The 13692-nt window shown below is 42.7% G+C and overlaps 1 protein-coding gene across 1 annotated transcript; it reads left to right on the top strand.

Annotated features, from left to right (window-relative positions):
• The first annotated feature begins 3076 nt into the window (after window positions 1-3076).
• On the top strand, window positions 3077-13008 carry GABARAPL1 (GABA type A receptor associated protein like 1). The gene is made up of 4 exons (XM_069753652.1): window positions 3077-3437; window positions 6768-6846; window positions 9722-9840; window positions 10771-13008. The coding sequence occupies exons 1-4, from the start codon at window positions 3348-3350 to the stop codon at window positions 10834-10836; spliced, it is 354 nt and encodes a 117-aa protein (XP_069609753.1). The 5' UTR covers window positions 3077-3347; the 3' UTR covers window positions 10837-13008.
• Window positions 13009-13692: the final 684 nt, after the last annotated feature.

Raw genomic sequence — 13692 nt, 5'->3', positions numbered from 1 at the left:
ATTTCACAGAAGTTTTGCCCCATATATAACATTTTCATTCAGTAAAGCACTTATTGGGAGTCTCTTGAAATACTACAATAAAAAGTTAATATAATATTGTTACTGCATCTGAAATGCCCATATTGCTACATGATCCATTGGTGGCTTTATGGGATGATTATAGATTGGTCAGTCTCAAGGCCCCATGGACACGGAATGTAATGAAAACTATATGTTGGCACTAGTGTTGAGCATTCTGATACTGCAAGTATCGGGTATCGGCCGATATTTGCTGTATCGGAATTCCGATACCGAGTTCCGATATTTTTGTGATATCGGAAATCGGAATCGGAAGTTCCTATAAGTTCCCAGTCATCTTCAGCGTGTGCGGTGCGTATGGTTCCCAGGGTCTGGAGGAGAGGAAACTCTCCTTCAGGCCCTTGGATCCATATTCATGTAAAAAATAAAGAATAAAAATTAAAAATATGGATATACTTACCCCTCCGACGAACCCTGGCTGTCACCGCTGCAAGCGTCCACCTCCGTTCCTGAGAATGCAGTGAGTGAAGGACCTTCGATGACGTCGCGGTCACGTGAGCGGTCAGGTGACCGGTCACCTGACCGCGACGTCATCGAAGGTCCTTCACTCTCTGCATTCTCAGGAACGGAGGCAGACACTTGCAGCGGTGACAGCCAGGGTCAGCCGAAGGGGTGAGTATATCCATATTTTTTATTCTTTATTTTTTACATGAATATGGATCCCATACAGTATCATCTCCACAAAAACTATGGATGGCTCCTTAGGAAATTGAATGTGAATAGCATCTAGCTCATGCTCAATGTCCGCAAAGTTTGATTGCTTCTGTCACCGATAGGTTGGCATGACAACCAGAGGTCTCCTGCAGACCTCTATGGTTGTCACTGCCGAATTGCTATGAGCGCCACCCAGTGGTCGGCTCTCAAAGAAAATGAGTTATTCTGCTACATACAGGCGATTGGAGCATCGCCTGTATGCAGCAGAGCCGATCAGGTTAGGCTACGTTCACATTAGCGTTTTGCGTGGTTGCGTCGGGCGCAGCCGCGGCGACGCATGCATCATGCGCCCCTATATTTAACATGGGGGGCGCATGGACATGCGTTGTGCTGCGTTTTGCGACGCATGTGGTTTTTTTGCCGCAAGCGTGGGGCGCAGAAAACGCAGCAAGTTGCATTTTTTTTGCGTCCCAATTTCGGCAAAAAAGGATGCATGCGTCGCAAAACGCTGCGTTTTAGCGTGCGTTTTGTTGCGTTTTTGTTTGCGTTGTGCGTTGCGTCTCCAACGCAACATCGCACAACGCAAATGTGAACGTAGCCTTATAGCAGCTTCTAGTCTCCCGAAGAAACTATTGAAGCAAAAGTAAAAAAAAAGGTTTTCAAAAATATAAAAAAATAAAATATATATAAAAGTTCAAATCACCCCTCTTTCACCCCATTCAAAATAAAACAATAAAAAAAAAATCTAACATACACATATTTGGTATCGCCACGTTCAGAATCGCCCGATCTATCAATGAAAAAAGCATAGCGAGAAAAAAAGTAAAAACTCCAGAATTACGGTTTTTTGTTCACCACAACATTGCATAAAAATGCTATAACGGGTGATCAAAAGATCATATCTGCACCAAAATGGTATCATTAAAAACGTCAGCTCGGCACACAAAAAATAAGCCCTCACCCAACATGAGATCACGAGAAATGGAGAGGCTACGGGTATCGGATTATGGCACAATTTTTTTTTAACAAAGTTTGGAATTTTTTTTCACCACTTTAAAAAGAACCTAGATATTTTTTGGCGTCTATAAACTCGTTTTGGCCTGGATAATCATAATGGCAGGTCAGTTTTAGCATTTAGTGCACATAGTAAAAAAGCAAAACAAAAAGTGGGATTGCACTTTTTTTTGCAATTTCACCGCACTTTGAATTTTTTACTCTGTTTTCCAGAACATGATATGTTAAAACAAATGGTGTCTTTCAAAAGTACAACTCCCGCAAAAAAACAAGCCCTCACATGGCCATTTTGACAAAAAAAAACAAAACAAAAAAAAACGTATGGCTCTGGGAAGAAGAGGAGCAAAAAACGAAAACGCGAAAACGAAAATACCTCTGGGGTTAAGGGGTTAAAAACAGACATGCCATTTTTTTTTTCTTGTGGATTCTCGGTCTGCAAAAACAACAAAAAAAAAAACACAGTCCCATAGACTATAACAGGTACCGGTATGTGTTTTATCAGTGAATATCATGGCTAGGACACAGATGAGAAATTCATACGTCTGAATGGGGTGTACAGGATGGGAGCAAAGCTTTAAGAAAATCATTACATGTTTAGTAAATTGATTGTGCTGCTGGAAAATATTTGATGTTTTCCGCATTTGTTATGCATTTATTTTAGAAGTGACGTTGTTTCTATAGAAGGTGCATAGAGAGGAAGGTGCACCTGTTCTGGCTGAGTCACCTGTTTACCTTCCCCTACATTCATGTGATCAGTCACAAGACTGATTAGCACAGCAGCAACACAGCTCATCTCCTCCCCCAAACCACATATGGAAAAAAACACACCATGTTAACGCTTTCCCTGCCGGCATGCAGTGCCTGGTGTCTGTAATGGTGTCATTGTCTTACAGTCATGCATTGCAAAAAAGGCAGCAGGGAAACTTGAAAACAAGCGATGTCCTCTACATAAGACCTTAGGCTGCCGTCACACGGTCAGTATTTGGTGAGTATTTTACCTCAGTATTTGTAGCCAAAACCAGGAGTGGGTGATAAATACAGAAGTGGTGCCTATGTTTCTATTATACTCTTCCTCTAATTGTTCCACTCCTGGTTTTGGCTACAAATACTGATGTAAAATACTGACCAAATACTGATAGTGTGATGGCAGCCTTAGGCCACGAGCACACTATGTATTTGGTGAGTATTTTACCTCAGTATTTGTAAGCCAAAACCAGGAGTGGGTGATAAATACAGAAGTGGTGCATGTGTTTCTGTTATACTTTTCCTCTATTTGTTCCACTCCTGGTTTTGGCTTACAAATACTGATGTAAAATACTGACCAAATACTGACAGTGTGACGGCAGCCTAAATCATATGGGTAGAGCCGCATGTCCCATAGGTGGGTATGTGTTTATCTTTTCAGTTGCACAGCAGCTGGGCAGCATTAGGCAGGTGAGAAGGGGTTAACCTGATCTGCCCTTTGTTTGGTTCCTCTGGCACTGCCCAGAGGAGTGTCCTCTGATGTCACCATACCCTGCTGCTTTTCTTGCTTTGTAGCAGACACTGCTCTAGAGACTCAGGATCTGCTGTTCTGCACACATCCCTGGAACAGAGCAGCCATGAAATTTCAATACAAAGAGGATCATCCCTATGAATATAGGAAGAAGGAGGGAGAGAAGATCAGGAAGAAATATCCAGACAGGGTCCCTGTAAGTATCCGACCAGTCTGCATGTCATTTGGCCTTTTCCTGCATTATTAACCTATAAATCATGTGTATAATATATATATAAAATCACAGGCCACTGCATTGTAGAGGACCCCCAGCCATCACATTCTAAGTTCTGCACAGTCATTGTCACCTACCCACTAAGATGGGGGATGGTCACTTCCCTAATAGCAGGGGGTCTATGTCTTTGTCAGTGAAATTCCATTGCTTTTCACAGGGATGATCCTACACCCAGCAGCCATACAACCCCCCCTTGTCTCTATCCAAAGAGAGGTTTACAGAACAGTCAAACATGGATTCCATTTTCGTGTCACTTGTTGTTATACCTTGCTTTTTCTGCTGTGATGTTATTACAGTCGACTCTACATATCACTGATTTATAAGTAGATATATTGATCGTAAAGATACATGCCAATATTCTATGGCTCTGTAGGGGGCAGGCGGTGCACCCCCCTACCTGTATCTGTGCCCTGGAGAAAGATGGTGCCCACACTTTTCCTCCTCCCTTAGCACTGCAATGAGAGGGGAGGGCGCATCTGGTGCTTGTGCCGCCTTTAACCCTTGCAGTGTTATTGCATGCAATGATTTTAACAGGGTCGGAGGCGAAACGCAGATTGTTTGGATATATTTATGTAGGTTTAGTCCCTATCGATGTGTATATGTGTATAGGTCGCAGCATGTAGCACTGCAGAATATATATATATATATATATATATATATATATATATATATATGTTAATGGAATTACATTTATAGCTTTCTATGTGACTCGTGGGTGGCTATGAGGATCACATATGGAATTATCGCTGTAAGAATGAAACTGAATGTAAATATTCTTGGATGATCGGGCCTTAGAAAACTCCTATTATCGGCATGATCAGGGCCTACCTCTATTCTACGCGGTCACCTTGGCACAAATACAGAAATGGAAGCAGATGCCGCATCCTCTGAACCACCAACATCTGGGCACCTCTGTGCAGGGCAGTGGCCATGATGTGATGTCACTGGATCTATGTGGCTTTCAGACCGTTCAAATGTTTCCAAAAGCTACATGTAATCCATGTAAAAATGTTTTATGTTTAGGGCCGGATTACAAGGAAATACAGTGTGTTTAACAAAAAAATAACATTACCAAGAATTCAGATGAAGCTCTTTTGGCTTTTACTAGGCAGGTTTGTAATTTTCACAGGATTAAAATGAAGCTCCAGCTCTTATTCGCATGATATCTATATATATAAGGGATGTTAAGATGCAGCAGCCATATTTATTAGTTCATATTTACATTTTACAGTTCAGGAAGAAATATTTTGTTGCCTGGAAACCATCAGCAAGTTGCTTTTGGTGGATCTATATTCTATTTGTTTCCATTTAGCAGTGACAGTTCTGAAATCCTTAATATCCTTGCATTGCTGCTTAGTAAGCGCTTATTCAATAATTACACAACTATTTCACCGTTTTTGTTTAACAGGCAGCAACAAAAGTAATGAAAATATATTACAGATGTGATGAATTTTACATGTCTGGACTATATTGGTGGTGGTATTAAAGGGAACCTGTCAGCGGAGTCATGCTGCTTGAATCAAGGGCATCAGGAATCAGACACCGGCTCCGTGTCTGTTTTACGGTGTTTCGGAGAATACGTACTTTCTGAAGTCGGCCTGGTTGGTGTGTCTGCTCTGAGACCGGTTCCCAGCGGCTTCCCCCACCCACTGTAGTTGACTGACAGGTCTCTACTTATGTGTGTATAAAGAAAAAACCTTGCACTCAACTTAGATGCTCTGGTGAAATTTTAATGTAGTACTCATAAACGTTTCGGTCCAACAAAACAGGACCTTCATCAGTAATGTACTGTAAAGAAAATAGGAGAGACAACCGTGTCTCTGAGCACACTGAACGCAGCGTCTTAGAAAGCGTAGGACAACGTAAAACCAGGGACCTAATCCCAACTGGTGAGATGAGGAGATGTGTGCCGGGAAGCAGACGCGGAATCCTGAGACGAGCGGAGGATTCCGCGTCTGCTTCCCGGCACACATCTCCTCTCATCTCACCAGTTGGGATTAGGTCCCTGGTTTTACGTTGTCCTACGCTTTCTAAGACGCTGCGTTCAGTGTGCTCAGAGACACGGTTGTCTCTCCTATTTTCTTTACAGTACATTACTGATGAAGGTCCTGTTTTGTTGGACCAAAACATTTATGAGTACTACATTAAAATTTCACCAGAGCATCTAAGTTGAGTGCAAGGTTTTTTCTTTATATACTCCAAGGTGTGGGAGCCTACCATTGCACCAGTTGCAGTTGTGCACACGTGCTCTATCATTTCTACTTATGTGTGGGCATAGGGAGAGACTTGAGTGTAGGGGGTCACCGAGGACCCATCTTGGAGAAGCCATCCGAGTTGCATCGTTGCAACGTTTCAGAGTGCAACATACCGTAGATGACTCCAGTAACAGAGCCAGTGTCTCACTCATGAGGCCTGTGGTTTAGGCAGCGTGAATTTCATCCCATGGTCCCTCTAAAATGTAGAACTTCGAGGCTAGAACTCCATGATGATGCCGAGAATGCCACCATATAAGTCTCTGGGAGTCCAGTGGTTCTGAAAACGGGGTCCTACCGAGATAAAGGCGCAGTAGTGCACTCGCATAGCTAATGGCTGCCGCTTCAATCACTTCTATTAAAGCTCATGTACATTAACACACTATTCACACAGAGGTCCTTGGGTTCTCTGTTCTCAAGATCACTGGAGATTAGTGATGAGCGAAATATACTCGTTGCTCGAGATTTCTCGAGCACGCTCGGGGGTCCTCCGAGTATTTTTTAGTGCTCGGAGATTTAGTTTTTCTTGCCGCAGCTGAATGATTTACATCTGTTAGCCAGCATAAGTACATGTGAGGATTCCCTAGCAACCAGGCAACCCCCACATGTACTTATGCTGGCTATCAGATGTAAATGATTCAGCTGCGGCAAGAAAAACTAAATCTCCGAGCACTAAAAAATACTCGGAGGACCCCCGAGCGTGCTCGAGAAATCTTGAGTAACGAGTATATTCGCTCATCACTACTGGAGATCCCAGCAATCAGATGCTAGTGATCACGGATTCATCACCTAGTCTCAGGATACTTGTATTTAATTGGGAAACCTCTTTAATTTTAGGAAAACTAAGGTTACTTAGTGCTTCATTATATTAAATCTATTCATTATTTTTATATAAAACGTATTTATTACATTGCCCTGAATATAGATGTTATTATGAATATGTGGATAACCTGAGATTTTTATATGAATATCTCAAAAATCTTTTTTTTTTTTTTTTCAGGTCATCGTAGAAAAAGCCCCTAAAGCTCGAGTCCCAGATTTAGACAAAAGGAAATACTTAGTGCCATCAGACCTCACTGGTATGTAACTTCTGACGCCTCTTATACTATTATTATTTATATAGCACCATTGATTCCATGGTGCAGTACATGAGAAGGGGTTACATACAAGTTACAAATATCACATACAGTAAACATACTAACAATGACGGACTGATACAGAGGGGCGAGGACCCTGCCCTTGCGGGCTTACATTCTACAGGATGGTGGGGAAGGAGACAGTAGGTTGAGGGTTGCAGGAGCTCCGGTGTTGGTGAGGCAGTAGCTCCGGTAGTGATGAGGCGGCAGCGGGGTCAGTGCAGGCTGTAGGCTTTCCTGAAGAGATGGGTTTTTAGGTTCCGTCTGAAGGATCCGAATGTGGTTGATAGTCGGACGTGTTGGGGCAAAGAATTCTAGAGGATGGGGATATTCTGGAGAAGTCTTGGAGGTGGTTGGCTGAGGAGCGGAGGAGTGTAGAGCAGAGAAGGAGGTCTTGGGAGGACCGGAGATTACGTGAGGGAAGATATCGGGAGATTAGTTCAGAGATATATGGAGACAGGTTATGGATGGCTTTGTAGGTCAGTATTAGTCATTTGAACTGGATACGCTGAGGGAATGGGAGCCAGTGAAGAGATTTGCAGAGGGGGGAAGCAGAGGAGTAGTGAGGAGAGAGATGAATTAGTCGGGCAGCAGAGTTAAGGATGGACTGGAGAGGTGCAAGGGTGTTAGCAGGGAGGCCGCAGAAATGGATGTTGCAGTAGTCAAGGCGGGAGATGATGAGGGCATGCACAAGCATTTTAGTAGATTGACGGTTGAGGAAAGGACGGATTCTGGAGATGTTTTTGAGCTGGAGGCGACAGGAGGTGGAAACAGCTTGGATGTGCGGTTTGAAGGACAGTGCAGAGTCGAAGGTTACTCCGAGGCAGTGGACTTCCGGCACGGGGGAAAGCATGATGTAATTGATTGCGATAGATAGGTCAGGTAAGGAAGATCTATGGGATGGAGGAAAGATGATGAGTTCAGATTTGTCCACATTGAGTTTGAGGAAGCGAGAGGTGAAAAAGGAGGATATGGCTGATAGGCACTCTGGGATTCTGGACAGCAGAACGGTGATGTCTGGGCAAGAGAGGTAGATCTGAGTGTCATCAGCATAGAGGTGGTACTGGAATCCATGGGACTTTATGAGTTGTCCCAAGCCAAGTGTATAGATTGAGAAGAGTAGGGGTCCTAGAACAGAGCCTTGGGGAACTCCAGCAGAGAGAGGATGGGATGAGGAGGTAGTGTGGGAGTGGGAGACGCTGAATGTGCGGTTGGAAAGGTACGAGGAGATCCAGGATAGGGCGAGGTCTTTGATGCCAAAGGAGGAGAGGATCTGTAGTAGGAGGCAGTGGTCAACTGTGTCGAAAGCAGAGGACAGGTCTAGAAGGAGGAGTACAGAGTATTGTCCATTAGCTTTGGCGGTAAGTAGGTCGTTAGTTATTTTGGTCAGGGCTGTCTCAGTTGAGTGATGGGGGCGGAAACCAGATTGTAGATTGTCAAAGAGCAAGTTAGATGAGAGGTGGGAGGAAAGTTCAAAGTGGACGTGCTGCTCCAGGAGTTTGGAAGCGAATGGGAGCAGTGATATTGGGTGATAGCTGGACATAGCAGTTGGATCGATTATATATGTCTGTTTACTTTCTGTCTACTCACGCTGACTCAGCTCTTAAGGCCCCTTCACATTAAGCGACGCTGCAGCGATACCGACAACGATCCGGATCGCTGCAGCGTCGCTGTTTGGTCGCTGGAGAGCTGTCACACAGACCGCTCTCCAGCGACCAACGATGCCGGTAACCAGGGTAAACATTGGGTAACTAAGCGCAGGGCCGCGCTTAGTAACCCGATGTTTACCCTGGTTACCTTCCTAAAAGTAAAAAAAACAAACAGTACATACTTACCTAACACTGTCTGTCCTCCAGCGCTGTGCTCTGCACTCCTCCTGTACTGTCTGTGTGAGCACAGCGGCCGGAAAGCAGAGCGGTGACGTCACCGCTCTGCTTTCCGGCTGACCGACGCTCACAGCCAGTACAGGAGGAGAGCAGAGCACAGCGCTGGAGGACAGACAGCGGTAGGTAAGTATGTACTGTTTGTTTTTTTTACTTTTAGGATGGTAACCAGGGTAAACATCGGGTTACTAAGCGCGGCCCTGCGCTTAGTTACTCGATGTTTACCCTGGTTACCAGTGAAGACATCGCTGGATCGGTGTCACACACGCCGATCCAGCGATGTCCACGGGAGATCCAGCGACGAAATAAAGTTCTGGACTTTCTTCAGCGACCAACGATCTCCCAGCAGGGGCCTGATCGTTGGTCGCTGTCACACATAACAATTTTATTAACGATATCGTTGCTACGTCACAAAAAGCAACGATATCGTTAACAATATCGTTATGTGTGAAGGTACCTTTAGGCTACGTTCACATTTGCGTTGTGTGCCGCTGCGTCGGCGACGCAACGCACAACGCAAATAAAAACGCACGCAAAAACGCTGCGTTTTGCGACGCATGCGTCGTTTTTTGACGAAAATCGGACGCCAGAAAAATGCAACTTGTTGCGTTTTCTGCGCCCGACGCTTGCGGAAAAAAAAAAACGCTTGCGTCGCACAATGCAGCACAACGCATGTCCATGCGTCCCCCATGTTAAATATAGGGACGCATGCGTCGCCGCTGCGTCGCCCGACGCAAACGGGCACAACGCAAATGTGAACGTCGCCTTAGACATCTTCAGGGATCCTGAAGGTTAGCGTTACCATCTTGAGTTTGGGCCAATGAGCATGTACTGTATATTCATAGAAATACTCCACAGTTTTAGTTTTTAGACTCAGTATGATGAGTTATTATTTGTATACATGAATTTAAGTGTTTTCTCTTGACATCTTCCAGTTGGACAGTTTTACTTCCTCATCAGGAAGCGGATTCACCTTCGCCCCGAGGATGCGCTCTTCTTCTTTGTCAACAACACCATTCCCCCCACTAGTGCTACCATGGGACAACTATATGAAGTAAGAAATCGGGGGAAGTCTGTGTATGGGGAGATTCCTGGAATTATGTTCTGGAAAATTCTATAAGACGTTGTCATTGCAGTTAGGGTGGTGTTTTTGTAGTTCATCGTAAGAAGAATTCCCTGTGTTTGGAAAGTTAGTTTATCTATTTAGGCATCATTCTCCAATTCCACAGGAGTGAATAAAATCTTATACGCCCCATGGTTGATTTACAATTGTGCGAGTGGGCAGAGCTTCGGCCGCACCCTTAGGCCACGTGCACACGGTCAGTATTTGGTCAGTATTTTACATCGGTAGTTGTAAGCCAAAATCAGGATTGGAACAGAGGAAAAGTATAATAGAAACACGTCACCACTTCTGTATTTATCACCCACTCCTGGTTTTGGTTTACAAAAACTGAGGTAAAAAAGTCACAAATTGCTCAACTTGTGCATGTGGCCTTAAAGTAACATTAAAATGAGCAATATTAGGCCACGTGCACATGTTGAATATTTGGTCAGTTTTTTTACCTCAGTATTTGGAAGCCAAAACCAGGAGTGGGTGAAAAATACAGAAGTGGTGACGTGTTTCTATTATGCTTTTCCTTTGTTTGTTCCACTCCTGGTTTTGGCTTACAAATACTGATGTAAAATACTGACCGAATACTGTACTTGTGCATGTTTTGTTTCACAGATGGCACCAGACTGAAAATACGGTCGTGAACACGAGCCCTTAGAATGGACCACTGCTCCATTATTTTGATATGGAGTTTCTGAGTGCTGAGTTTGGCCATTTCGGCAGCCCCATAGAGCATATATGAGCATTCATCCTGCTGTTTGATTCTAACTGAGGAACAGTGTGGTCCCCTGCCTCCATCTTTTCCACAGCTCGTCCGTACAGTATTTCTAAGCATTGCACATTTACGTTGTCTTCATGTTACGTTTATTTCAGGATAACCATGAGGAGGATTGTTTTCTGTACGTGGCCTACAGCGATGAGAGTGTGTATGGCAAGTGACACCACAATGGATGGAAAATTCCAACTAACACCATCACCACCCTCACCGACCATCTCACCGATCACCCAACCTCTAGGACTGCACAGCGCATGGACCCTGGTTATATGGCTGATTGTCTTGGCAAGTTTGGGAGGGTACAATGGGTAGGGGTAATAATTCACAACTGTTAGGGCTGGGCAGGACTTGGCTTAAAATGTTTAACACCCCGAGGATTAGAAATGTACAGCGTTGCGTATTGAATCATTTTGACCCAGCAACTCAGGGCACATGAACGGTAATTCAGGGGCTATGAAGTTCCATGATGCTGCTCCTGCCATATTAAGAAGAGCATAGCCTGGTTACTGTCTCACATGTCCATATGTGTACACATACAAATGACAGATCTACTCCTTCTCTCACAAATATTCTCCAATAAACCAAACCTCCACCTCCATCTATAATTCTCTCATGTCTGTGCAGTAGACGACCCCCCCCCCCTCCTAATAAAATACAGGGAATTTAATGTTCTTTTTTGGGCCCGTAATGAATGTTCACCTGTTTCACCTGCCTTGTCTGGAGGTTATATTAGAGACGTTGACCCTTCACTACAGTTCTTATCATTTCCACACTTGTTAAGCTTCTTGAAGTTTTGCAGGATTAAAAGAACATGGCTATCTTTTTCCCTGAAACAGCACCACACCTGCCAATAGGTTGTGTCTGATATTGCAGTTTAGCTCAATTAAAGTAAATAGAACTAAGCTAAATACCTCACACAACCGGCGGACATGTGCGGTACGATTTTTTTTTTTTAATGAAATCGTCCATGTTTTTCTAATTCTGCACAACCCCTTTAAGTGTGGTGATTTCATACTACATTCTAAAATAAATAAGCTTAAAAAAAATATAGAAACACTTCAGATAAGCAACATCTACAGACAAATTAGTGACGTGCTAGTAGTATCAAAAGAATTGTGACTTTCATGTTTCATAAAATCGTAACTGGATTATTTATTTGGAGTGCACCTTTTTGAATGCTATACAGCAAGTGTCCTTTAGGTGGCAGTGTGGGTAAAGTAAAATGGACATATTTTTTTTAACCATGATTCAGCTGATTCTAATTTCGTGTTTCCTGTTTTTGTTCTGTTTTAGTCATTATTTATTTTGGTAAGGATATGATGTGTTTTAAGGGACGATGTTTGTCAGTAACGGATTCTGGTGTTAGAGTACACGATCTGAGACGTCTCAGTTTTTTGTTGAAGAGGTTCTCCATTTAAATTGTGAATAAACTGCATTATAATAGCAGTAAGGCCATTTTCGCACAGATCACTTGCCTATGTGACTTTTCCTGATGACATAAAATAAAGTAATACATTAGTAGGATAATACTGTCATTAGTGCATTATGGAGCGTTCTGTGATGCAGAAAGACTGTTATCCATGCCATTACTTACAGCTGAAACATACCTTTAAACTGCTCACTGCAAAGAGGATTAAAGGGATTGTTTGCTACTAAAAATTCCCTTATCAATTCCCCAAATTTCTGCATAAAATATAAAAAAAAAAAAAAATCAATTACTGGACAAACTCTTTAAGATTAGCATTAGTGATGAGTGAACGTGCTGGGATAAGGTGTTATCTGAGCATGCTTATGTGCTAACCGAGTGACTTCGGTGTGTTCGAAAAATATGGTCGAGTCCCCGCAGCTGCATGTCTCACTTCTTTTCGGCAGTTGCAACACATGGAGGGATTGCTTGTTTGTTAGGCAAATCCCTGCATGTGTTGCAGCTGTCAAACAGTCACGAGACATTCAGCAGCGGGGACTCAAACATATTTTTCGAGCACGCCGAAGTCACTCAATTAGCCCCCGAGCATGCTCAGATAACACCTTACCCAAGCACGTTCGCTCATTATTAATTAGCATTCAAAAGTCCGCTGAAGTAAGATGCACCTCTCAATAAAGTTGGGGCAATTTGCAACAGGACGGACATGCTATTAGGAGCCAAAGAAATAAGGGGGTGGTCACTACCTCCAAAGCAGCTTTGATCATAGACGCATATAGGACCACTTTTTACCGTACCGATTGGCCCGTTTTATAACATGCCCAGTTTAAAAAAAAAAAAAGTGTTAAGAGCAAAATAGAACTAAAAATAAAGTTGCAAAAAATGACGAGGGTCAAAATTTGCAACAGAAAACTAGTGAAAAAACTGTTTTTTTTTTTTTTTTTTTTTTTTTTTGTTTTACAGGAAAATAAAGGGCAGCTGGCAGTGATTTTCTATCCTAGCAAAAACATATACTGCTGTGTGTGTGATATATATATTTATATATATATACACACACACCATACACACACACACACTCTTTTTGTTTTTGCAGCGAACAGTAAAAAAATGTTTGCCTTCTGCGTTACAAACTGACATGGATGCAAAAATATATGAAGTAGTTCTGGCATTAAGAATTGTTTCACACCACGATTTTGGGGTTTACATGACGTATCTGTATTGTTAAAAAAGAAGTTCGACAGGATGCATTTGTATTGCTATAAAAAAAAAAAAAAAAAAAAGAAAGCCATATGTCAAAGTGGTATTGTTGAATAAGTTTGTGCAAATATCTTTTTTTTTTTTTTTTTTTTTTACAGTCTTCTGCCCAATTCATTTTTTTTTATAAAAAGAGATGAAAAACTGATGTATTTAATTACAATGCAGTCGATGGAAGGTGGATCCAATCATATTTCATACCATTATTTCTGTGTTTTCATAAATTTTTTCAATACTTTTTTCCAGAAACCATGTGACATAAGCTCTTGACACTCTCCCTCTGTCATTTAAATGGAATCTGTCACCAAGTTTTTTGCTACCTCAACTTAGAGCAGCACAATGT

This window comes from Ranitomeya imitator, chromosome 2 (assembly GCF_032444005.1).
Source record: "Ranitomeya imitator isolate aRanImi1 chromosome 2, aRanImi1.pri, whole genome shotgun sequence".
Classification (NCBI taxonomy): Eukaryota; Metazoa; Chordata; class Amphibia; order Anura; family Dendrobatidae; genus Ranitomeya; species Ranitomeya imitator.
This window is presented reverse-complemented; position numbering and strand designations above follow the sequence as displayed.